At 42.8% G+C, this 24,837-nt stretch overlaps 1 protein-coding gene across 1 annotated transcript in view; it reads left to right on the top strand.

Moving 5' to 3' along the window:
- Nucleotides 1–1,658: 1,658 nt before the first annotated feature.
- Nucleotides 1,659–24,837, top strand: part of NHSL1 (NHS like 1) — a 229,931-nt gene continuing 206,752 nt past the window's right edge. The window contains exon 1 of the mRNA XM_040429214.1: nucleotides 1,659–2,921. Coding sequence (XP_040285148.1) covers nucleotides 2,624–2,921 — 298 coding nt within the window. The 5' untranslated portion in view covers nucleotides 1,659–2,623. The remainder of the gene's footprint in view (nucleotides 2,922–24,837) is intronic.

Here is a 24,837-nt window from a genome sequence, read left to right as displayed (position 1 = left end):
CCCATATAGTAATTACCCCTACATTACCCCATATAGTAATTTCCCCCACATTGCCCCATACAGTAATTTCCCCCACACTGCCCCATATAGTAATTTCCCGCACACTGCCCCATATAGTAATTTTCCACACACTACCCCCATATAGTAATTTCCCCCACACTGCCCCATATAGTAATTTGCCCCACACTGCCCCCATACAGTAGTTTCCCTCACACTGCCCCCACACAGTAATTTCCCCACACTGCCCCACACAGTAATTTCCCCACACTGCCCCCACACAGTAATTTCCCCCACACTGCCCCATATAGTAATTTCCCGCACACTGCCCCATATAATAATTTTCCACACACTACCCCCATATAGTAATTTCCCCCACACTGCCCCATATAGTAATTTGCCCCACACTGCCCCCATACAGTAGTTTCCCTCACACTGCCCCCACACAGTAATTTCCCCACACTGCCCCCACACAGTAATTTCCCCCACACTGCCCCCATATAGTAATTTGCACCACACTGCCCCATACAGTAATTTCCCCCACACTGCCCCATATAGTAATTTGCCCCACATTGCCCCCATACAGTAGTTTCTCTCATTCTGCCCCCTACAGTAATTTCCCCCACACTGCCCCCATACAGTAGTTTCCCTCACACTGCCCCCATACAGTAATTTCCCCCACACGGCCCCCATATAGTAATTTCCCCCACACTGCCCCCATATAGTAACTTTCCCCACACTGTCCCCTCACAGTAATTTCCCCCACACTGCCCCATATAGTAATTTCCCCCACACAGTAATTTCCCCCACACTGCCCCCATACAATAGTGTACCCCACACTACCCCCACACAGTAGTGTCCCCCACACAGTAATTTCCCCCACACTGCCCCATACAGTAGTGTCCCCCACAATGCCCCCATACAGTAGTGTCCCCCACACCGCCCCCCCCCCCCCGCCTAGGCACGCCACTGGTGACCTATTCTATGGCCTTCTCGCAGCTTAGCCCTAGGCTACGTGACAACACCTTCATCAGTCACATGGTCTACGTCTATTGAAGTCAATGGGGCTGAGCAGCCACTATACAATGTACGTGTGCTTGGTGAGCTGAGAGAAGGCCACAGCGCTAGTGCCTTCTCAAACAGCTGAGTCCTGAATGTCCACCAATCAGAGGATAGGTCATCAGTAGAAAAGTCTCGTAAAACCCCTTTAACTTTTCAAGAAAAAAATTTGGCTAATGGATTTTAAAATAGAAATAAAAATGACTGTACATATAACAAAGTGACGAAGATCAATATTCCTTGCATTTATGTTAATATAATGTTTCACTTCTAGAAGGTCTTAGAATATGGATCCTTATGGCCAGGTGAAATAAGTCATTGCAACCTCCTGCATTTGTCCAGTGCCTCCAAATGTGTGTGATTTTGGTCTTTTAATGGGCATAATGAGCAGGTCTCAGGGAGATGTGGCTGTAGCAGTGCTGACTGCTATGTAGCTTGCTGTGTAAACACTTGAGGGATCTACAGGTGTCTGCTGACTCTGAGTCCTCCTTTGTGCTGTGCCTTGGGACTGTCTGTGAGCACTCCTTCTGCCTCCCCTCCCTTGGAGTGTGCAGACTGTACACACAGGAGGTGGAGGAGGAGGAGGAGGGATCCAGAGAGGCTCTTTTCCTGTTTCATTTGAAACACAAGGCTTTGCTGCCTCACCGGCTGGGTTGCCAAGTTCCCCACTGCTGCTGCTGTCCTTTCTTAGCAGATCGTGAAAGTATAAGCCCCTCTGAAGATGCACTGACTTCACTGCCCTACCTCCCTGCTTGCACCATGAAGCTTCCAGGATAGACCCTTCTGCATCCCTGAGACTAGAGGGGACCCAGAACTCTGCTGCATCTCTAAGACCAGAGGGGACCAAGGACTCTGCCGCATCCCTAAGACCAGAGGGGACCCAGGACTCTGCTGCATCCTTAAGACCACAGAGGACTCAGGATTCTGCTGCATCCCTTACTGTAGAGTGGACCCCAGGATTCTGTTGGATACTCAAGACTACAGGGGACCGTGGACTCTGCTGCATCCCTGGGACTAGAGAGGACTCTCCTACATCTTTGAAACCAGTCACCAGAGGTATCCTAGGACTGTGGCTGCTGAAACCCTGAAACTTGATATGACCCCATAACTTTGCCTTCTTCATCCCTGCTTGTAGTGGACTTTTGAATATAGATCTGAGTTTGTTGTCTGGGTCTTTCATGACAAGGAGCATCTATTCTGCACTGGATCTGTCCCACTTTCTTTGTGTTGCTTAAGATTTGGAAGTCAGGGTTTGAATATATGCCATTCTAATGATCTCTGGCTCTTGTTATTTAGGAGGGTACTTCAAGAATATGTGCCAGCAATGCAAATGAAGGGTGCTGTCCTGAAAGTAACAATAGGGCACTTGTGACCCACTATCCCAGTTTTTTGTGGATATCCCACTATTATACAATACCCATAAAATTGTGATTTACACTGCAGCTGAGCTCTGTCTTCTTCTTATGTCTGGTTGAAGGACCTGATGGTGGGCGGCTAAGGTTACTTGGATTTACACTGGATTCCTGAAAACAATTTTTAAAGCAACTGGTATTAAACAGCTTGTGTGATGCCCTTTCATCAGAGGATAGTGCAGCCCACTAAGCTGTGTAGGCTGGGTACAAGTGATGGGCAACTACCAAGAGATGGCCCAACGTTGGTGTTCACCTCACTGCAAGAAGTCAGTGTTCATTCTATGGTGAGAATCATCCACCAGCTGTCTGATCTTTCTCGCTATGCTGAGGACATCTTCACCAACATTCAGGGGCAAGCAATTATCCTAGGTGCGCGCAGTAGCCACCTGCATCGCCGCCTGGCATCGCTTCACCAGACTGTCTCCCACCTGGACCATAGGAAGGTGCCAGTCCGTAAGTAAACTTAGCCTTTGTATCTTTCACCTCTTTTACTCTGGTTACTTAGGTGCAAAGATTGAAGAATGTTTCTTATCTTCTGTGGAATGAATCAGTGAGTTTATGTGACAATGTTGCATTGTCACGTAATATTATGGTGCAACTATTGTCATTAATACCATCATTGCTGATATAATTATCATTGTTATTAAATTTGCAAGCACAAATCTCATGTTAAAAGAATTATTCTTACTCGGCCCATCCCTGTCAACACTGTCAATCATATAATTATGTCCTTATGCACCTCATGGAGTGCACACCCATTTACAAGCACATCCAGTTCTAGACTATTTTTAATGACTGCTCGCCCTGCTACCCATATAAGTTTTACATACTTGACAATTACATGTGTTCACCTAGATTATAATACACGTGACTGACACATACAGCTCTACATAGGTAGTGAAGCCATAAAAAGTTCAGGCACTTACACAACAAGAAACCCATTTGTGGTGGTGGCCTAAAAGAAACCTGTGCAAACTGTCAAGACATCCAAGCATGGTTGCTAAGGCCGCAGTCAACATAAATGGCCTTGTGGTCTCTGCCAACTTTGCCACTTAAGAAAACAGAATGGACATATATACGTGTGTACAGCGTAATGTCATTACCAGTAACGTGGGTTGTATGTATCAGGTACAGCTTTAGTAACTGAGCCCATGAACTCCAAACTACACCTTGGCTCCTGGACAGTTGGCCATCTGTAAGCAACCAATTGATCAGATTTTTGAAACATCTCCTTTTACAAACCCTATCCGGCACCTGGGTTTATTATTTATTATCATTTCTAAATATTTTTCAGTATTTGTTGTTCTTATTATTCTGCAGCTTTGCTTTGGGAAAGTGATTATTTTGATACACAGTACAGTTATGTATCTTCTCACACAAGATTCCTATCGTTCTCAAGGTCGACCATCAGGTTTTCGAATACAGTACTTGTTGTAGGTGTCTTTTTTAATGTGTAGATTTCCATGTTGATGTGGTTATATTAGGGAACTGTTTAGATGGCATTTCCCTAGTATAAAGTTAGACTGGGAACGCTACCATTAGCAGCAGGAGTTTGACTGTCTCTCAGATTGTTATTACCTCTGAGGCTATTGGGTGTATACTGATAATACACTATATGTAAAGACCTGCTGTTTATGCATTTATTGTATTCTCATAGGTTATCAAAAGGTGACGCTGCACTGCGCTGCTGTGCTGTAACATTTTCACCCTGGGACTGGGTGAGGTTCACTGGAAATCTAAAAGTCATTATCCTTTCAAAGAGGGATGAAACTTGCCAGCATAGTGGTGGAAACCCAGCGACATGCCAGCAATAGCTGAAATAGCAGGACCATGTTTTGGTAGACTGTTTACTTCGTATCATCTTCTCAGATACATTTTTGACATTGCTGAGTAAATAAGTGGCATACTTTTGAATGGGGTCATGCACTTGACTGTGGGGCAGAAAATTTGGTAAAAAGCATGTCACATTGTCATTGTGCAGCTTTCCTCAAAGCACTGACGTCTAAGGAATATTTAAAGATGTATTCAACACAATGAGGCAGATATTTTAAGATGCTGTGACTAAAGTAGCACCAGACATAAAGTTGACAGTCATGACTAGCACGTCGCTAACAGGTTCAAATTCTGGCGTACCCACTTACGATATATGGCACATCGAGCGCAAGCCAAAAATTCGGGCCCAGATAAAGTAAGATTCGCACATACATTAGTGTATCTCCCCCCATTATGCCAACTTGCTTCATACACTAATCCAAGTAGCAGCAAGAGGACATTGATGTATATAAGACCTTGTATATATGCCACATGGATGAATAGGTATCTATAGATCCTATAGGGGAGATGTATAAAGACTGCTCCAGGACAGAGTGTGCCATATCCCCTGAGAAGACACATGCCATTAGAAATGTTGGGCAGGCTAGTGAACAGCACCAGGAAAGCAGCCGTAAATCAGTTTCATTTCCTGGGACTGGTAAATTGTGTCCCCATTTTTATGGCAGGACTTAAAGTTGGCAGGCCTTCAGAAATATGGTGTTTGTATGAGTAATACAAGGGGTTGTACCGTGTCAGTCAGTGATTTGTTAAGCGACCGTTTCTTGCCATTTCCTCTGTGTTGATAGTGGACCAGGGAATGAAAACCACCAGGGACCCATTACAGGGACATCAGGGTGGGGAGAGGGGAAGGTTGGTGAAGTTACCCATTCTGCCCGTTTTATCCCGATTGATAAGCCTTTTAAAGGGAATCTGTCACCAGTGACCTGCCTATCCAGCTGTTTGCATAGACACATGTGCTTCACCTGATTCTTTTATTGATCTGAGTCTCCGTTTCTAAGTTATGATACTATTCCTATATATGCAAATAAGGCCTTTGGTGCAACGAGGGTGGCACCGTTGCTCTTGTCGCACCCAAACTATGCACGTTCCAGTGGTCAGCCCCTTCATCTCTGCTTTTATTGACAGGGCCAGGCAGTGGCAAAGCAGCCAGGGAGGGTCTGACCACAGAAAGGACCGCAGCTTGGGTGCAACAAGAGCAATGGTGATGCCCTCATTGCACCTAAGGCCTAATTTGCAATTAAAATATTTAGTAAATACTTGTTTTCTTCATGGAATAACAAATCTGGATCATATTTTCTTGTAAATCTGTGTTGTGCCCATCCTTTGTTATTCCTGCTGAATAATATGAATAAATTGAAACCTGGATGTTACCGATCCCCTTGTGAAAGTTGTACATCCCTACACAGTAACGGTCTCAGCGACTGGCCTGGGAACACATAGTAGTCAATTTATTTATATATTTCTGATAGGAATTACAGAAGAACAGCACAGCACAAAGTTCTATGAAAAGATGTTCCAGAATTGTTATTTCATGTGGAATACAAGTATTTACTAAAGATGCTTTCACACTTGCGCTGTTGGATTCCGGCAGGCAGTTCCGTGCCCGGAACTGGAAATCTGTATGCAAACGGATAGCATTTGTTTCCGGATCCTATTGATCCGTCTGACAAATGCATTGAAACACCGGATCCGTCTCTCCAGTGTCATCCGGAAAAACAGACACAACAAGGCAACCATGGGCGTAACTATAGCCATAGCAGCCATAGGACTTGCATTGGGGCCCAGAGTTTTTTGTTTTTTTTGGGAGGGGGGGATCAGGTGCATGAACATTATACCATTTTTGAGGGGGATAACAATATTTTTCTATTATGTTGGTTTTCTGATATATGGTGCTGTTATACATACTTTTAATTATTGCTATTTATGCCAATGTTTTAATTTTCTTACACTAGGTGGAGGGGGGCCCATCTTATTTTGCTGTAGGACCCTATGATGGAAGCCATAGTTAAACCCCTGATGGAAACCATGTGAGGTAGCCATGTGATAAAAGATATGTGACAGTGTGATGGCCACTCTAATAATCAAGTGTTTCTCAGAAGAAGTGATGACACAATATCAGAAGTGGAAGTTTACACACATATGGTTTCCAGGAATTCATACATACTATTCAGAAATCATACACGCCACCCCATACACACATATGTACTTCTATGGTGCCTTTGCTGGGCCAGAACGGCTAGCCTTAATCTTGAGGGACTATATGGCTTGTCTCTGTGACCAGCACATGTTGAAAGCCGACATTGCCATTGTGCTGCATAGAGCAAGGTGTGGTTACATGTAAAAAGCAGCTGACACCACAATTCTGTAAGGTCCTCCGAGTGTCAGATGGGCGCTGCCGGCAGAAAGCTTAACCAGCATACCTTGACCACAGGACCCCTCTTATGGAAAGTCTAGAATTTCGATGAATGTATTTTCACAGGTGCAGGAAATTATCCCAGCTCCATAAAAGATTGGGATAACACGTGAAGAATGTAGCTATGGAAGAAAGGCAGATAAATATCCTCAGCATGTGTATTAGAAAAATAAACTCTAGCTGTGGAATAGGAGGAGGGCTCGCTGCGTACCTTGTATGATCCCCTACCAGGATGTGCCTGGCCGGGTTTGGAGGACAGTCTTCTCTGTGTAGGAGGGTATGGTCTCCATGTATTAATCACTGATTAATTATAGTTCTTTGAAAATACTTCAATCTTAGAAGTTTCACCACTTCAAACAGGAGGAACAGAAGGAACAGCCAAATTAACTTCTGAACGGCCCTGTATGGCAAACTTACTGTAGTGTGGAGTATTGTGGGCCGGGAAGAGGGGTTTTAAATTACTTCCCATCAGCCAATATTCCAGCCGAGTTTCAGCTTTTCGTACATGTTCTGTAAAGCTCTACAGACTCCTGTCAGTCCCTGCTCCAGTGGAGCTTTCATTGTAAATTCACTGTAATGGACGTATATTCTGTACACTGATTAATTAAAGGGGTTTTCCGGGAATTTAATATTGATGATGTATCAGACACCCAGCACCCCTGCCGATCAGCTAGTTTAAGAGAAGGCCACGCTCTGTCCGAGCACAGCCTTCCCTTCATTGTTTACCTGCTCGCCATCGACATTTCAGCGGTGAGCAGGTGTAATTACAAGCTGGCCCATTCACATCAATGGGAGCGCTCATTCCTACACACTTGAATAATACAGAGCCGTCCCATAGAAGTGAAAGCTATGATATCGACGTCGAGCAGGTAAACAATGAAAGGAAGGCTGTACTCACATGGAGCGCGACCTTCTCTTCAACCAGCTGATTGGCAGGTGATATTGATGACCTTTCCTCAGGATAGATCATCAATATTAAAGGAGTTCTGTAGCATCTGATCGGTGGGGGTCTGAAACCCAGTACCACCACCGATCAGCTGTTTGAGAAGGCACCCATGCCGGTAGTAGTACCTCGGCCTTCTTGCTGTTTCCCACAGGCCCAGTGACGTCATGACTAGTATCACCGTCCTGGGCGATGCTAAGCCATTCACTTTAATGGGGCTTAGCTGCGCCCAGGACAGTGATACTAGTCGTGATGTCACTGGGCCTTTGGGAAACAGCAAGAAGGCCACGGCGCTCAAACAGGTGTCAGACCTCCGCCAATCAGATGCTGCCATCGCTTCTCCTCATACAGTTGCATTGTTTCTGGGTATCGTTTACGTAGGATGATCTGCTACCCAAAAGTGATGCTTGAGGTGGCCACACCAAAGATCATTTCACCCAATGAACAAGCATTTTGCTCGTTCTTCAGGTGATCTGTGGCACCTTTACACTTTTACACAGGCGGATTATCTGGAGCTGAATATCTGATTATTGTTCCTGATAACTGCTCCAAATATCGGGCTGCGTAAACCCACTTTATGGACACCCCATACACATTTTAGATGGTCAACTTATGCATGCCTCTTGATACCTTCCACCACTCTAATAGAAAGAATGGATACTTACTAAGAGGTTATTCACCTTATTGAACTAATCTGTCCTGGCTATCAGAAGCTCTTAGCAGCTTTCCCTGAGATTCTGAGCCCTATCATCATGTATGTGGCCACATCATTACATTTGCAGGTTATGCACTATATATTCCTTGTGTCCCATAAAAAGACAAAGGTCAATTTTACCCATGAGGAACAGGAGTTATATTTTTACAGAAGACATGGCTTTGAGGGTGTTGACATAAACATATGGTACTTCCATTGGATGGAATAAGTATCAGAACAATGATGGACACAACTGGAGATTAGGCACAAGTAATCAATGTTACATAGAAGTCTAATGGGATATGTGGTCAGTATTTTCACTCTTCGGGAGGATTTATTGCTTTAGAATGAAGTGATCCAGTGGCAGTAATTTCATTGATTTAGTGCAGCAGCTGAAATGTCCATCCTTGCATTTGTTTACCCCAAGTCACCTCTGTCCCTTTGGAACAATCACTTGATAATTGGTCCCTTTGTTGCTTTTGTCAGCTTTCTACAGTCTGGAGGTTGTAACATCTGTGACCTTAACGGTCACTTACATCCGTCCAGGAGGCCAGTTGAACCATGATGACTTAACCGGGTTTCTTGTGGAAATGACTTTATGATCTGGTGGACATTAGAACCTTGTTATCTTGAGTTTATTTTGTGTATACTATCCTTTTTCTAAAAATCGAAAATCTCTGCAAGGAGAATCGGTTCCTTCTGAGAGACAATCCATCTTCATAAGTCGTCTTAACTACAGCACCTTCCTTGTTGCACATGCCCCCCACCCTTGCAATGCATTTTAAAAGGCATTGTTGTATTGAGTCTTACCAAAGTTTCCATGTTCTAAAAATGTAATTTTTAAGAAAGGCTATGGGTGAGAATCCAGTATGCCAATAAAGCTTTTCATGGTACAACTGAAAAATAAAAATTCAGTTAGTGTCAAACCAGCCCATAGAAGCCTATAGTGCCTGGTCATGTGTATAAAGAAATACTCCATCTGCTAAATCCTGGCTTGTTTATGGGGCTGCAATATACTGGTGGCAGCAGATAGGCCGAGAGGCAGCACTGTGTGTAGTAAGTTCAGTTTTCCACTGCTTGGTACCCACTATACCCTACTCTACTCGCCTTTGCTTGATTTTGGTACGAGGCAGCTTGTTTTCCACGGTGGTTTTGGTACCTCCTCCCTCTGGCTGGTAGCAGTACAGTAACCATTTTTCAGACCAAAATCCGGTCAGCAGTGTGGACACGTCACCTTCATGTTACTGGTTTGGCTTACGTGGATCCTCTTCAGATGTGATACCAAAGAAGTACCAGGTACTATCTACACTTTTGGTCTAGTGGAAAAACAGAAAAACACAGGTAGAGTTGGTTAGCACCGAGCCAGTTCCAAGCATGGCAAAAGGGGCTTAACATGTTTATAGGCCCGGCCCTCACTCTACTCCATGACAAGATATGAAATGCTTTATATCAGCCTGTTAGATCATTTCCCACAAGAAAGTCCTTTGAATTTGACACATTCCTAATCCAGTTGAATACAAAACATATAAAAAAAAGAACAAGAACCCTCTGTCCTGTTGTGGAACATGTTTGTTAACATGAGAAGTGTTGGACGTGATGGTCGCCTGCAGCAGATGTTTGTTCTAGTACTAAAGAGAAGGAATGAAATATCCAGGTGCTAACAGCTGCTCTGTGACCTTGGAGCGTGCAGGAGTGCTACAATCCCAGGCTGTCCATGTGTGATCCTAATGGGGGAGACGAGAACGCCTCCGTTTACCACTTTACCTCTACAAGCTGCATAGCGGCATTCGTGTCACTGGTATATGTCCCAAATCAATACACAGGAGTTAAGTGACATCACAAAAATGTTCCTTTTTGTGGATTATCTATCTATCTATCTATCTATCTCATATCTATCTATCTATCTCATATCTATCTATCTCATATCTATCTATCTCATATCTATCTATTATCTATCTATCTATCCTATTTATTATATCTATCTATCTATTCTATCTATCTCATATCTATCTATCTATCCTATTTATTATATCTATCTATCTATCTATCCTATTTATTATATCTATCTATCTATCTATCTCATATCTATCTATCTATCTATCTATCTATCTATCTCATATCTATCTATCTATCCTATTTATTATATCTATCTATCTCATATCTATCTCTGTCTATATCTATCTATCTATCTATCTATCTATCTATCTATCTATCTATCTATCTATCTATCTTCTTATATCTATCTATCTATCTATCTATCTATCTATCTATCTATCTATTATCTATCTACTATCTATCTATCTATCTATCTATCTATCTATCTATCTCATATCTATCTATCTATCCTATTTATTATATCTATCTATCTCATATCTATCTCTGTCTATATCTATCTATCTATCTATCTATCTTCTTATATCTATCTATCTATCTATCTATCTATCTATCTATTATCTATCTACTATCTATCTATCTATCTATCTATCTATCTATCTATCTATCTATCTATCTATTATCTATCTATCTATCTATCTATCTATCTATCTATCTATCTATCTATCTATCTTATATCCAGTGTGCGCATGTGAGGGTATTACTTTGGCCAGTTACTAGGTTGATAGGACGCTAGGTCCTGGATTCCCACATTTGCGTTTGTGGGATCGAGGATGCACAGCAGTCTTGACCTGGATTCTCATTGATAAATTCTTTATGCAAGGTTATTTACCTGGTTTCCCGATCATGTGATTTGTCCCATGTGACCATCTATGGGAGGCCGTTACTTACACATGGACATGCGCACATCGGCCGGAGGACAAGTTTGGCCATCTTGGTTGTGGTTCAGGGTTTGTCTCTCTGCGCATGTAGCGTCGCGAGACTTGTGTCCCTGACGCATGCGCATAGAGGGAACGGGGACGCCGCCGGGACGGTGGGGCCGGCGCGACATGGCGCACCAGCTGATCGTGATTTTTAACCTGGTGATCAGGGACAACACACCTGCACTAATGAAAGGTATTTAGGGTTTTTGCCCCATATTATGCACAGTATGAATCATTTTGTATATTGAATGTATGCACTGTATTTTGCAACACTGTGGTATAATGTATGTATTCTGCTAAATATAAGGAATCACGTATTATATGAATTTTCTTGTACATGGATTAATTGATGTAAATTGAATTGTGTAATTGATGCACCTTTAAATTGTATGTCTGCAACACATATGCACATAGCTTGAGAAAGACAGCAACAAGCTGTTGAAACGTCCCTGCTGACTCTGGAGGAATAAACTTCACGTTTTGTTGAAAACCTTGGTGTGCTGCTGGCCTTCCTTTTGTCTGTATCTATCTTATATCTATCTATCTATCTATCTATCTATCTAGTATCTATCTCTCTCATATCTATCTATCCACGCAAATGTCATAAGTTCACTTTTTACAGGTGGCATTATGAATATGATTTATCAGTTATTACTTTTTTCTATATTTAAGGGCCTTCAGATTTTGACTTTCTTTTTTTGTTCTCTAGATAGAATGGCATGACATGCTGCGCTATTCAAAGAGCAGCCAAAATCTGATGGACAAGCTAACACAAGGGTGAGCATATCCTAGAGCTGGCTATACACTTCAGCTACCTGTCTCTCCTGATGCTCATAGACAGGAATGCTCGGCTGAACGCACATATCTTCTGATTAGGGAGGTGGAAGTAAGCTGTTGTCAGATACTACCTTACCTCAGAACAAAAGGATTGGGCGTGCCAAAATCCAACTGCCCAATCATTCTTTCCTCTGACATCTGCTGTTGGGGGAGAATGGAGAAGTCCACGATCAGATTCCTCCTTTCATTTTCCAAAGGAGCTGTCTAAAATGATAGGTGGAATCTGATTGGTCGCTATGGGCAACTAAGCCAGTTCTACTTTATACCAGTTCGATAAACGACCCCATAGATGTTCAACCATTCCTGTCCAAATTAGCAGTTTTGGCTGATGTAATATAATGTGCATTACATTGTTGGCTGAACCCACCAGGACCAGTCTAATGTGTATGAGGCGCTCCTGACAGATGTGTTGGGTCTTATGACGGCCCTTGGCAGTTTATACAATCCCCATTCATTTTAGCAGGGTGACCCCCTAATATATCACTGTAGAGGAGAGACTTCCTCACATTTGGTATCATAGAGGTCCTAGACATTGGACCCCACTGTTCCCACTTTTGTGATATGTCTCATTGCCGCTACCTAAGTGTATTGATTCGGAAAACCACTTTAATAACTGTTCCTCTAATATATCAAAGGGATGGGGGATTTTGTTACGCATTTTTACATTTTGGAAGCATAATTGGCTGTTAAACCAACGTGGCTCCTACAAAATAGGGATAATCTGTGTATTTGACTCGATTTCCGAGTTTTGCAAAGAAAAGGACTAATTGGGCGCTTGTTATATGACTTCAGCGAGCCCTGTGCAGCCGGAAGGGGGCAAAGGTTTATTGCACGCTGTAGGGGCATACATCATAGAAATGAAAGGGTCTGGCTCCGGTTTTGTTCATCAGCTGCTTCCGGTTGGTTCATTTCCTTGGCTTTGTTTGTAGAGCCGCGCTCCGCACAAATCCTGCTCCATGGAGAGGGATTTTATCTTGTCGCCCCACAGTATATATATATATATATAAAACATGGCAAAAATCACAGTCCTATAACACAGGGTTTACAATGAACTCAAACTATCCAAGCTTAGTTTATCTTCCTGTTTGATTTGATGGATTTTATATTATATATCTGGAATGAAGACTTAAAGGGATTTTCTGGGAAAACATAAACGGGATTTATGGCGGTTTCTCTGCTTTCATGTAAATAATGCTTAATCCTCATAAAGTGAAACATCTGCAGCTTTCTAATATACCGGTACTTTGATGTTTCACTTCCTTACCTTTTTCAAGATCTAAGTTTGCTGTCAGTGAATGCAAACCAGAAGCTGTACATACCTCAGATGACACAACGTAATTGATCGCTGCGTTTTATTTAGGCCTCATGCACACGACTGTATTTTTCATCCGCATTGGTTACGGACAGCATTCTGACCTGTTCATTTCTATGGAGTCATGCCAACACATCCGTATTTTTTGCGGATCCGTGTGGCCACAAATCATAGAATATGTCCTCTTCTGGTCCATATTGCAGACAAGAATAGTGTAGCGATATGCGGAATGCAAACTTAAGGTATCTGTATTTCGTGGAGTCGTGGTTTGCAGACTGAAATGCGGACATGGCTGTGTGCATGAAGCCTTAGGCTCCATTCAGACGTCCGTATGAATGGTCCAAATCAGTTCTGCAATTAGGCGGAACAGGTGCGGACCCATTCATTTTCAATGGGCCGGAAAAGATGCGGACAGCACACAGTGTGCTGTCCGCATCCGCACTTCCGTTCTGCAAAAAATAGAACATGTCCCATTCTTGTCCGCAATAGCGGACAGGAATAGGTGTTTTCTATTATAGTGCCGGCCATATGCACATGGCCGGTGTCAGTGTTTTGCGAATGCGCAAAACACTTACGGACGTGTGAATGGACCCTTATTCTGATGAACCTGTGATAATAGGATGGATTCATGTTGTCTGGGCGTGCTGAGCTGAAACAAGCGTGTCTTATTAGACGGAAATATAGCACGATAATATCTTAAAATACTGGCTAACATTCTGCTTTTGAAAACTGACTTTAGGCTGTGAATGTTCAAACTTGCAACCTGTTGACAAGAACAAACAAGTACTTGGTAATGTTGCTTGTGTCTATTGGGAATTTTTTATTCCTGTATCCCTGACAAACCCTATTGACTTATATCGGGGTCCTAAAAGAGGACCTGTCATTTCTCCTGACATGCCTGTTTTAGTAAATCATTGTATTTATAATGGCCATCCTTTCTTTATGCGCCATGTTCCTCTATTATTGCTCCTAGATATAGATGAGTAAATTGACAACTGGGTTTTACTAGTTGGAGACGTGACACTGTCCAATCAGTGCTGACAAGGCCAAACAACATAGGGACACACCCCTTTGACAAGAGGAATGGTACCACCCAGTTGTCAATTTATTAATACATTTCTAGGAGGAATAAAGCTACTTTCACACCTGCGTTTAGGTGCGGATCCGTCTGTTATCTGCACAGACGGATCCGCACCTATAATGCAAACGATTGTATCCGTTCAGAACGGATCCGTTTGCATTACCATGAGCAAAAAACAACAAAAAAACATATATATTTTTTTTTTGTTCATGATAATGCAAACTGATCCGTTTTGACTTACATTGAAAGTCAATGGGAGGCGGATCCGTTTTCAATTGCACCATATTGTCAGTAAAAACGGATCCGTCCCCATTGACTTACATTGTGTGTCAGGACGGATCCGTTTGGCTCAGTTTCGTCAGACGGACATCAAAACGCTGCAAGCAGGGTTTTGGTGTCCGTCTCCAGAGCGGAATGGAGGCTGAACGGAGGTAAACTGATGCATTCTGAGCGGATCCTTCTCCATTCAGAATGCACTGGGGCTGAACTGATCCGTTTTGGACCGCTTGTGAGATCCCTGAAACGGATCTCACAAGCGGACCCAGAAACGCTAGTGTGAAAGTAGCCTTACAGAGAAACGGCACAATGCAGAGTTGTAAAACAAAAACATGATGCAGAATTAGAATTTTATGAAGAAAATACAATTATTTACTTAAAAAAAATCGACAGCGCTAACAGGTCCTATTTTCTATACTGTTTTCTGTTATTTTGGACAGTAAGAATAGAGCTGTAGAATGTGATATTTTTGCCCCAAAGATGACAATGTAAAAAGAGCCTACGCTGCATTTGAAGGAGTTCTCTGGCCTTGGAGCAGACACTCCCTGGGGTCTTCTCCTGTTCCTCTGACCATAAAGAACCCCACTCACCTGGTCACAACGCCATGTCATAGCAGTCATGTACCGTTCAGGCCGCTGTGACCGCTGAGGTCTGTGATTGGCTGCAGTGGTCATGGGACCATGGTGCGTCCTGGTCCTGTGGGGCGGGAATGTTCTTTTTTGTTATGTTCAGGGGACAGGGGACAGTGGTTGTCGGCTCCAAGGGCCAGTTCAGCATGATACCAGGAGCTCTTGGGGGAGTTGGTTGTCACCCAGCTTTCCCTGATACAGATCTAATTAAAAAAAACAACTGTATTCCATGAAAATAAATGAAGAACAGCAGATACCTGGCACGTATTCACCTGGAAGTATAAGTTTGGCTTCGCATTACACCGTTTGTTACACTCTCGCTATCTGAGTGGCACACAATAGAAACTCTGCAGTACATTTTCAGAAAGAATGTTGTGGGATTGACGGTAACCTTGGTTCTCATGCACAGCGGGCTAGGATGGCGTTCATAGCAAGTAACACTGTGGAAATCTGTGCGGATACATGGCTCGTCCCCAAAATATTCGCTCATATTCAGTGGAAGGGGCCCCAAAACAAAATCAAATACACCATTACCGCAAACCCCAGCTTTCTCAGTTGCGCCATGAAGTGGCATGAAGGACTTTTTTGCTTACTGTACGTTGCAATAGTTGTAAGGAAAGAGATCCATGTGCAGATTTACACCGCCCATAGGTAATGGAGATGAGCACAGCCATAGCTGGGCCCCATAGCAGTTACTGACATTAATCCCCAGTAAGGCCTCTTTCACACGGTCAGTATAAGCCAAAACCAGGAGTGGGTCCAAAACACAGAAGAGGCACAAATATCTCTATTATACCTTTTCTCTGTAGGTTCCACTTCTGGTTTTGACTTACAAATACTGACCAAATTCTGATCGTGTAAGGCTACTTTCACACTCGCGTTTGGTGCGGATCCGTCATGGATCTGCACAGATGGATTCGTTCAGATAATACAAACTGATCCGTTCAGAACGGAACCGTTTGTATTATCTTAGCCAATACTGATCCGTCTTGAACACCATTGAAAGTCAATGGGGCGCGGATCCGTTTTCTATTGTGCCAGATTGTGTCAGAGAAAACGGATCCGTCCCCATTGGCTTACATTGTGTGTCAGGGCGGATCCGTTTGCCTCCGTATCGTCAGGCGGACACCAAAATGCTGCAAGCAGTGTTTGGTGTCCGCCCCCAGAGCGGAATGGAGACTGATCGGAGGCAAACTGATGCATTCTGAGCGGATCCTTATCCATTCAGAATGCATTAGGGAAAAACTGATCCGTTTTGGACCGCTTGTGAGAGCCCTGAATGGATCTCGCAAACGGAAAGCCAAAACGCCAGTGTGAAAGTAGCCTAAAACAAGCCTAAGGCTAGGTTCATATCACTGGCGTGTTTTCACCGCAGGTAATAGTTGTCAGTTATCTGTGCACAAGGGAAATTCATCTCTTATAGACAGTCACTGGTGTCATTATTCCCTTTCCTTTAGGGCCGTTTTGTCACTTCAGCCTAGCATCTGCTTAGCCTTTTGCCACTCAGACCTGGCATGGGTATTGACAGCAGATGGGTGTCAGTGAAGGGAAAGCGCAGCTGGACTTGTGTAGAACTCAGCAGGACGGCGCAAGCTGCAGCTTTTGTTCTGTGTGAATTGGGGAGGATTAAGAAGAAGAAAAAAAAAGAAAAATCATCATAACTAAGCATGTGCCCTGAAAGGAGCGGAACAAAGCCTGGGCTGGGACTTGTATGCCTCTGGGGACATGTCACAGGACAGGCACAGTCCATTCATCCTGTAGACAGCAGCAGGACACGCAGACCATGAGATGTTGATAGAGTCAGTCAGGTTCAAGCATTGTTATGTCACCACTTAAACACTAGAAAGGAGCCCAAAAGGAATGTAAAAGAATTAAGCAGCATAGCGCTGATGGTGTTCAGAGATGCCGTACACGGAGACTGGGGTCTGTATATATTAGTAGCTGTCCCAATTGTATTATAGCTCTATATCTAGTATATGGAGAAATGTAAGAATACTTATGACCCTTAGGAAGCTATATGTCCCATATATCATATTGTATATTACAGGACTGGACCGGTAGCCAATGTGCCTAGGAATTTTCTGCTGGTCTCTCACTTTTTGATGGTTATCAAACTGATCCAGCTTGCCACACCCATTAGATGTACATGCAGTAATATGTAGACCTGGGGGTATCTGCAATTGTTGTTTTATTGTATATAGTTATGTATTGTATTGTAATTTTATATTTTGGCCACAAGTACCAGTGAAGAATATGGTTGACAAATGGTTGGCAGGAGCAAGGCTAACCATTCTGTTCCTCCCTTCTTGGTAGGAGTGGGCTGGTCCTGCTTCCTGTGAGAAGGGTGAGTTCTAGAGCAGTCTTGGAGAGGAGAGGAAGCACACTGCAGAGCTCCTTCTTCAGAGAAATCAACTTTATGCTGCATCAAATACTTGAGAGACCAGACAGCAGAGTGAACAGCTGAGAACTGCATTCCAGACACTGCTGTAAGGTGAGGAACTACGCCTCAGACACCCATCACCCAAGATTAGGCCAGTTAATGCTCAAGTCTAGACCTGGTAGTGGAAATCTACACCCACAATTGTTACGTTGCAGCCAGTAAAAAGAGACTGTTATACGTTCACTTCTGGCCTCATTCTTCAAACTACATTTCCACTGTACTGATCCCCAGGGAGCAATGGCCTGAAGGCGTACACCATAACACAACACTTCATCAGAGCCACTACCACTCTCATCCTCTGCACCAGCTCCTCAGGGATTTGCTGCATATATAGCCCAAAGCAACAATTTCGCTGGGATTGGAGGACCATCTAATGTGTGTGGGGACCTCCTGACTCCAGTGGCAGATATTGATGAAGATAGTGATTGGCATAATGGATTATGTGGGATAAGTTGGGGCCAGAGAAGTCTGGTAGCAACTTTCTCCCCTCTCCCCATTCAGAAAACATGGAGGCTCAGGTAGACATGTGTATTGGGTAAGTCAGATGAGATAGCTGTTGGCAGAACAAGCATTTGGTGTGGTCAGCCAATTTGACTTTTATAGTCTAGAGTACTGTTACATACAATCACAGAGCAGTTAACTCTGCTGTTTTGGTGCAATGGGCAACTTATATAAAGTATGTATGTTTTCTCCGCGGTCATGGGTTTCCTTCCTCTCCCCAAATAAATACTGATAGTAACATCTGACTTTCTATGGAAGTGATCCTAACATCTGTGTGGGGAAAAGTGACCATATGACAGTTATGACGGTACACTACAGGGCAAGTGGCCAACCTCTGCCATTTTCATCAGATTCTGCCATTTTCATTATTTTCTAGCCAGTATCACAAAATTCATAATTTAGATTTGCAGTACAGAAATAACAGCAGCTTGTAGCCACTAAGCACTTTATGTGAAAGGTATAGTAAAATACTCACCTGGCTTCCTTGATACTTCTGGTCTCCATGGTATCGCTATTAGGATTATTTTTTTTCTAGGACTTTCCAGGCATCAAACCCATTTTATTTGATAATTTATCTCCTTAACAGTTTTTGGATTCCGTCCTCCTGACTGATGTTTTGTAGTCTTTGTACTGTTGACAAGATTGAGTTGATGGAGCGTTTGAAGGGATTAAGATTTCCCTCTAGGTATTAACTTCCCAGTGTAAAAAGGAATAAAGGAGTATCGGAGAGAAAGGTGATAAGCAAACATGTTGAGCACTTCCACTTGACTAAGCAATTGCAGCATTTTCTTTGTTGTCTCAGTCTTTAGTCTAGAAGTCATAGGTCGGCTGGCATGATTATTGCCTGGCACTGCCATTTATTTTACAGTCAGTAGCATGTCAAATGATGACAGGTCTTAGCATTTACTTGATGAAATCAGAAGCTGGGAAAATTAAAGGGCTTGTTGTGTAGGCACAAACAGACTACATATAGGTGCTGATAGCGGACATTTATAAGTTGAGTTTGAATGTTGACTATGATCATGCACACAGCTATATAAGCACTTGTGTTGCATAGATCTAGAATACAGTGCCTATAGACTACCATGGAAATATGGGTGGCACAAATGGTGGAAAAAGTGCTTGTCCTCTTAACTATAGGGGAGTACATGTAAAGTTGCATGAGCCACTTAGCAGGCAGTATCTGTAGTGCTTTTGAGTGCAAGACGTGTGGTGTATACTGTTGGATGAAAGGATCGTCATCAGAGGAATAATGTAGGAGTTGGGTGAATGGAGAGGAGTTACATTTGGGAATGTGATAGACCACCCAAAAGAGATGTGTTTTTAGGGAGCACCTAAAACTCTGGTTTTTGGGTGTTAACCTAACCTGGGGTAGTGCATTCTACAGAACTGATGCAATTTGAGAGAAGTCTTGAAAACGGAATGAGAGCATCAGATTATGGAGGTGTGGAGAGTATGGGTAGGGTGGTAGACAGATGAGTAAGGAAATATAGGGGGGTGCAGTACTGAGGAGAGCTTTGTGTGAGAGTTAGAAATTTAAATTGGATTCTATACTGTATGGGTGATAAATGTGCCGTGGCTGGCACAGAGTGGAGCCCTCGGAGTAGTGGACACATAGCTGAGCCTGACTGCTGCATTCTGGATAGACTAGAGAGGGGAGAGTTTAGTGACGGGAAGACCGAATAGTGATGAGCTAAAGTAATGGAGATGAGAATGGATCAGGGAAACACTTATTTGTTGTTGTTTCACAGTAAGATAAGGGTGGATTCTGGAGATGTTTCTGGGGTACAGGTCGCATGAACAGTCAACTAACTGAATATAGGGAGTGAAGGAAAGATCAGTGTCATCAGTGACATATAACACAGAGACAGCGAGCGTGCTGCCTAGGAGTGATGGTAGTACCATACACTGAAAAGGAAAGATCTGGTTTAGGTAGGGTTGTAGATGGTGAGAACACGAGAAGCTCAATCTTTATAAAAAACAAGTTTCAGATAGAGAGAGGACATGGTGTTAGTGGACAGACAATCACTGGTGTTTTGTTAGTAGTGCAGGGGTGAGGTCATGAAATGAAGAATACATTTGGGTGTATAGAGATAGTGCTAAAGCAAAATCTGCTGATAGTTTGTACAATTAGGTGCTATGTAGATAAAAGAGGAGAAAACCTAGGCCTGGACCCTGAGGAACTCTATCACAAGAGAAAGAGGAGAAAAGTAGAGCCAGTGAATATATTTTATTTATTTTACAAACTCCATGCAGAGGTTGTCCTTGGTCAGATTTGAACCTGGTACCCCGATGCTAACCATTGACCCACCGTAAATGATACAGTTAAAGAGTGGTCTGACAGGCAGTGAGAAAACCAAGAGAGGGCAATGTCCTTCAGGCCAGTCAATTGAAGCATGCAGAGTTGGTGATCTTCTACACTACAGTAGAAAATGCTGCAGAGTGACCCAGAAGAATGAGTAGAGATAATGAAGGGATTGGGTAGATTTTTGATAAGGGAGGTGCTGGATCATGGTCCATTTGTCAGCCACAGGCAAGGCTGAGAAGTAAATCAGAATTAAGACCTAAGAGCAATTTTGCAGATGTTATCACTGACTCATCGTGTACTTTTGGTGCAGATGAGTTGAAGATATGCTGTGAAGTGAACAGGTGCTAACTCAATATGATCCTTATTCTGTAATACAGAACCCATCATGCCTCTCATTCCTCTGTTTGGCCATAAAACACACATTTACAGTCTGGCGTGATTCAAGGAGGAACTATCTAGGTTGTATGTGTCAATATGTCAAGAACATGTCTTGTAGTTAGATCCCTCAGGTAAAAAGAGCATTTCCATAGCTGAACAACGATTATAAGCTAATGAGTTTGGTTTTATGGAGTTAAATCTTTGTGTAACATGCCCTAAAATCAAAGAACTCATTGAAAAGCTTTCGTTAGCCTTTTCTTTTAATCTTTTCCGAGAGGAAAACGCTGTTTATTTTGTCTCACTGTGCAATTGGATGGGCTCTTTGTTAGAAGTCAACTACAGTAGATGAAAGTGTAATAACTAAGGCTAAGTGATTCTGCAAATGACTTTTCAACAAGAACCTTGAAACAAAAGAGCTGAGTATTTTGCCTTTGATTGTTCGGTTAATAAAAGTTAACAGACAGGCTGGTTGACAGCTTGACGTTTCATATGTGAATATAAATCTTCCCACCAATTTCCTTATACTGTCTGATTGGATGTTTTACAGTATTACAAAAGTATTGTAAACCATTCAATGTACAGCCATATTCTTCAGTGTACACACATAGATGTACCACCTGACACTAGGGTCATTAGCTCATACAAGTCCAACTTACTCTCTCCCACCAACTATGGAAAAGTATCCTTCAAAGTACACCGTGACTTCTTCATTTTCACATACTTTACACTAAATGATGTTACTGCTGACTTATAACGCTCCACTAGAATGGAGGCATATAATAGTATGTGATTGAGACAACTAAATGCATGTACAAGTCACTTAAATGGTTACGTTTGCTTTCATTGATATTATATAGCATACATTACCACCATTGCCCTAGTAGTGGACGTACAAGCTTGACATATACTGTTTGAAACATTGCCTAATATGCAATCCATTCTCAAGGTGGTGAATTCCTAATAAAATTTAATGTATACAAGTATATTATCAAGGGTCTAACAAGTAAACATAGGCAGCATTACATTACAAAGGGGACCCTCAGTCTTGGCAAAGTTCAGGCACACATAAACACGTACATATATACTATGCATGCAGAAACCCACACTGGCACACTAGTGATGTTATTCCAAGATTCTCCTAGAAGTACAGTGCACATCAAAAGATGCAGGTACGTTTAGTTTAAGACCGAATTCTAAAGCATCTGATGACGCTTTGGGTACTTGAATCACCCCCTGGTTCATCATAACCTAGTGACAGTTGCAGATATGACACTGCGATGCATGGAGCTACATGTTATGGTGGTTCAGAGCAATCACAGTTTGGGAAGGTCTGTGTTTAATGATCTGCCATATCAATGGCTAAGCTCTCCCTGTGCCAGCAAAGAAGATTATATTATCTTGATCCTGTAACTGTATTACTACGAAACTAAGGAGACCTGGTTAATATGAGGCTTAGAGATAAGCATGGGAAACCATGTTATATAAGATAGTCAATATTGAATGTATACACTGCTGTAATAACATACAGAGCTTTTTTTCTGTTTGTATTTTTTACAAGAATTTACCCTGGCCACCAAGTAGGCACTGGGAAACATAAATGTGGCCTTGTGGTGTGAAGAGAAGGTTACAGTGCAGATTGACCTCTCTTCACTCATTTCTTATCTACAATTTTCTATTTCCAAACAGTGGTAAACCACAGTGCTGAAAATTACAGCTTCTGCGGATATTCTTTTGCAAGAATATCAGAGCTGATGGTTATATTTTAGAAGTTCAGAATTGCTTGTTGTTACAGCGGCAGCCTCTGGCTGCTCTGCCTACCTGTCATGGACCCACCTCATGCTGTCTTCCTCTCCTCGGTGGGTCCAGGAAAGTGTTTGCTCTGCTCCTCTGGCTGTAGGGCACACTCCATCCCTCTGACTGGCCAGCACGCGTGCTTCGAATTTTCACCAGTGAATGGCTGGAAAACTTGGGGTACTTTAGGCACCTATCCCTGGGGGAAGGTGCCTGAGCAATAGGTTTCCTAGCTTGCTAGTATCCTGTGATGACGTGCTGCTTCTGTTGTCTGCCCATGTACAGACTTTCTGCCCATTTCCTGATTGTGACCTTCCACTGCCTGGCCTGACCTGTGTCTGTCCTCCATATTGACCCTTCCCTGCCTGACCAAACTTCAGATCATTTTCTGTATAGCACATACTCTGCCTGCCCTGACTTTGGCCTGTCACTGACTACGATTGTGCCTGTCCACTCTGTGCTCTGCACCAGTGTCTCTGATCCCCATGGGTCGGCTGTCAATCACACAGAGACTACACCAGGAGGTAGTGGCCTGGTGGTTCCCCTGCAGAAAAGTCCAGTTACCTATGCAGGAGTTTAAGGATGAAAACTAGGGGACTGCCAGAATAATGCCCTTATAAGTAGCCCAAAGTCAAATCTGTTGGTTGGGTGAAATTAATTGCTTTAGCCGACCAGTGACAGACCAGTACTGCTTTTCAGCCATCATCCAACTTCTGTCTATTGTGTATGGCCACCTTTACATATCTAAACTAGAAAAGCTACAATTTCTGGGGAAATTGTGTGAAGTGTTCTTGCCTCCACCAGTAGTCTACAACTGGAGTGGGCGGAGTAACTGGGTGGAGTGGCTTGAGTAACTGTTGTGTGGTTGAAGTGGCTGGAGTAACTGTGGAAAGGTTGGACTGGGCAAAGTAACTTTATGGAGTGGGCAGAGTAACTGTGTGGAGTGTTTGGAGTGAGTAAAGATAGTAAACATTACACTAACCAATTGATTGATCAACTGTAAAAAGTGCACATGGCAAGCTTGATAGAGTGAGAAATGCATTTCAACTTTTATTTATTTATATAGCACATTTAATTGCAATGTTGTTGCCCAAAGTGCTTCACAGTTACATTAAAACATACATTTATAAAAACATTAGCAGCCGATTTGTGTAGGTGGGCTTAAAAATGAGGGAGTGGTGGCAGTTTATAAATTATGTCCTGATTTTTTAGCTCACACTCTAGCTTTTGTCACTCTGCTGGCTGCTCACACACCTGGGTTCCTATAGCAACTCACTCTACAGCAAGGGCAGAGAAGAGCGGTTAAAAACAAACTGCTCCAACTTGCTCACTTCACTGGCGGTTGCCATCTTCAAACAGTTGTAGTTTAAAAACTAACAGACCTACATTTTGATGCATAGTATGTCTCTGAAATATAAAAAATTAAGGCACAGTCGCAGTTTAGAAATTGCCCTTCAAATTTGAGGTGGCTAGAGTGGAGTTTCAATGAATTTCAATGGGCGGATCGAGTTGAAAACAAATGGTCATATTGTGAAAACTATCAGGACTATGATTTTTAGTGGCAGCAGGGATAGCTGAACGTTTTGATATAAGATTTGTGTAGGTGGGCTTAAAAATTAGGGAGTGGTAGCAGTTTAGAAATCATGTCCTGATTTTTCAGCTCACACTCTAGCTTTTGTCAGCTCCCACTCTAGTTAAGTGTTCTTGCATGGCAAGACATATATATTCTTATTATTATAGCCAAATTTACCACCCTAACTCCTCCCACAGTTTTTACACTACATAGACAGTAATATACCGAAAACGTGTGGATTGTTCCCGATTGGTGTGCTATTACTTTGTGGAATGTTTTGCCGAATGGTTCACGAAATATCTGGGTTTTTGTGGTGAAATTGGTCCCTATAGGAATGAATAGCTGAATGTTGAAAACTGGAGTAGAAGCTGACAAAAGCTATAGTGTAAGCTGTACCTCTCTTTACTGCTGGGACTGGGGTGTGCTTTCTATTGCTGTGTCTGTACAGAGGTCTGAGGGGCTCTTGTCTCTATAGGAACAGAGGTGGGCGGGGATGTCATGTGACTACTCCTCTGAAGATTCTTGCTGCAATGCATGCTGGGAT

The sequence above is a fragment of the Bufo bufo genome, chromosome 4, assembly GCF_905171765.1.
Source record: "Bufo bufo chromosome 4, aBufBuf1.1, whole genome shotgun sequence".
NCBI lineage: Eukaryota > Metazoa > Chordata > Amphibia > Anura > Bufonidae > Bufo > Bufo bufo.
This window is presented reverse-complemented; position numbering and strand designations above follow the sequence as displayed.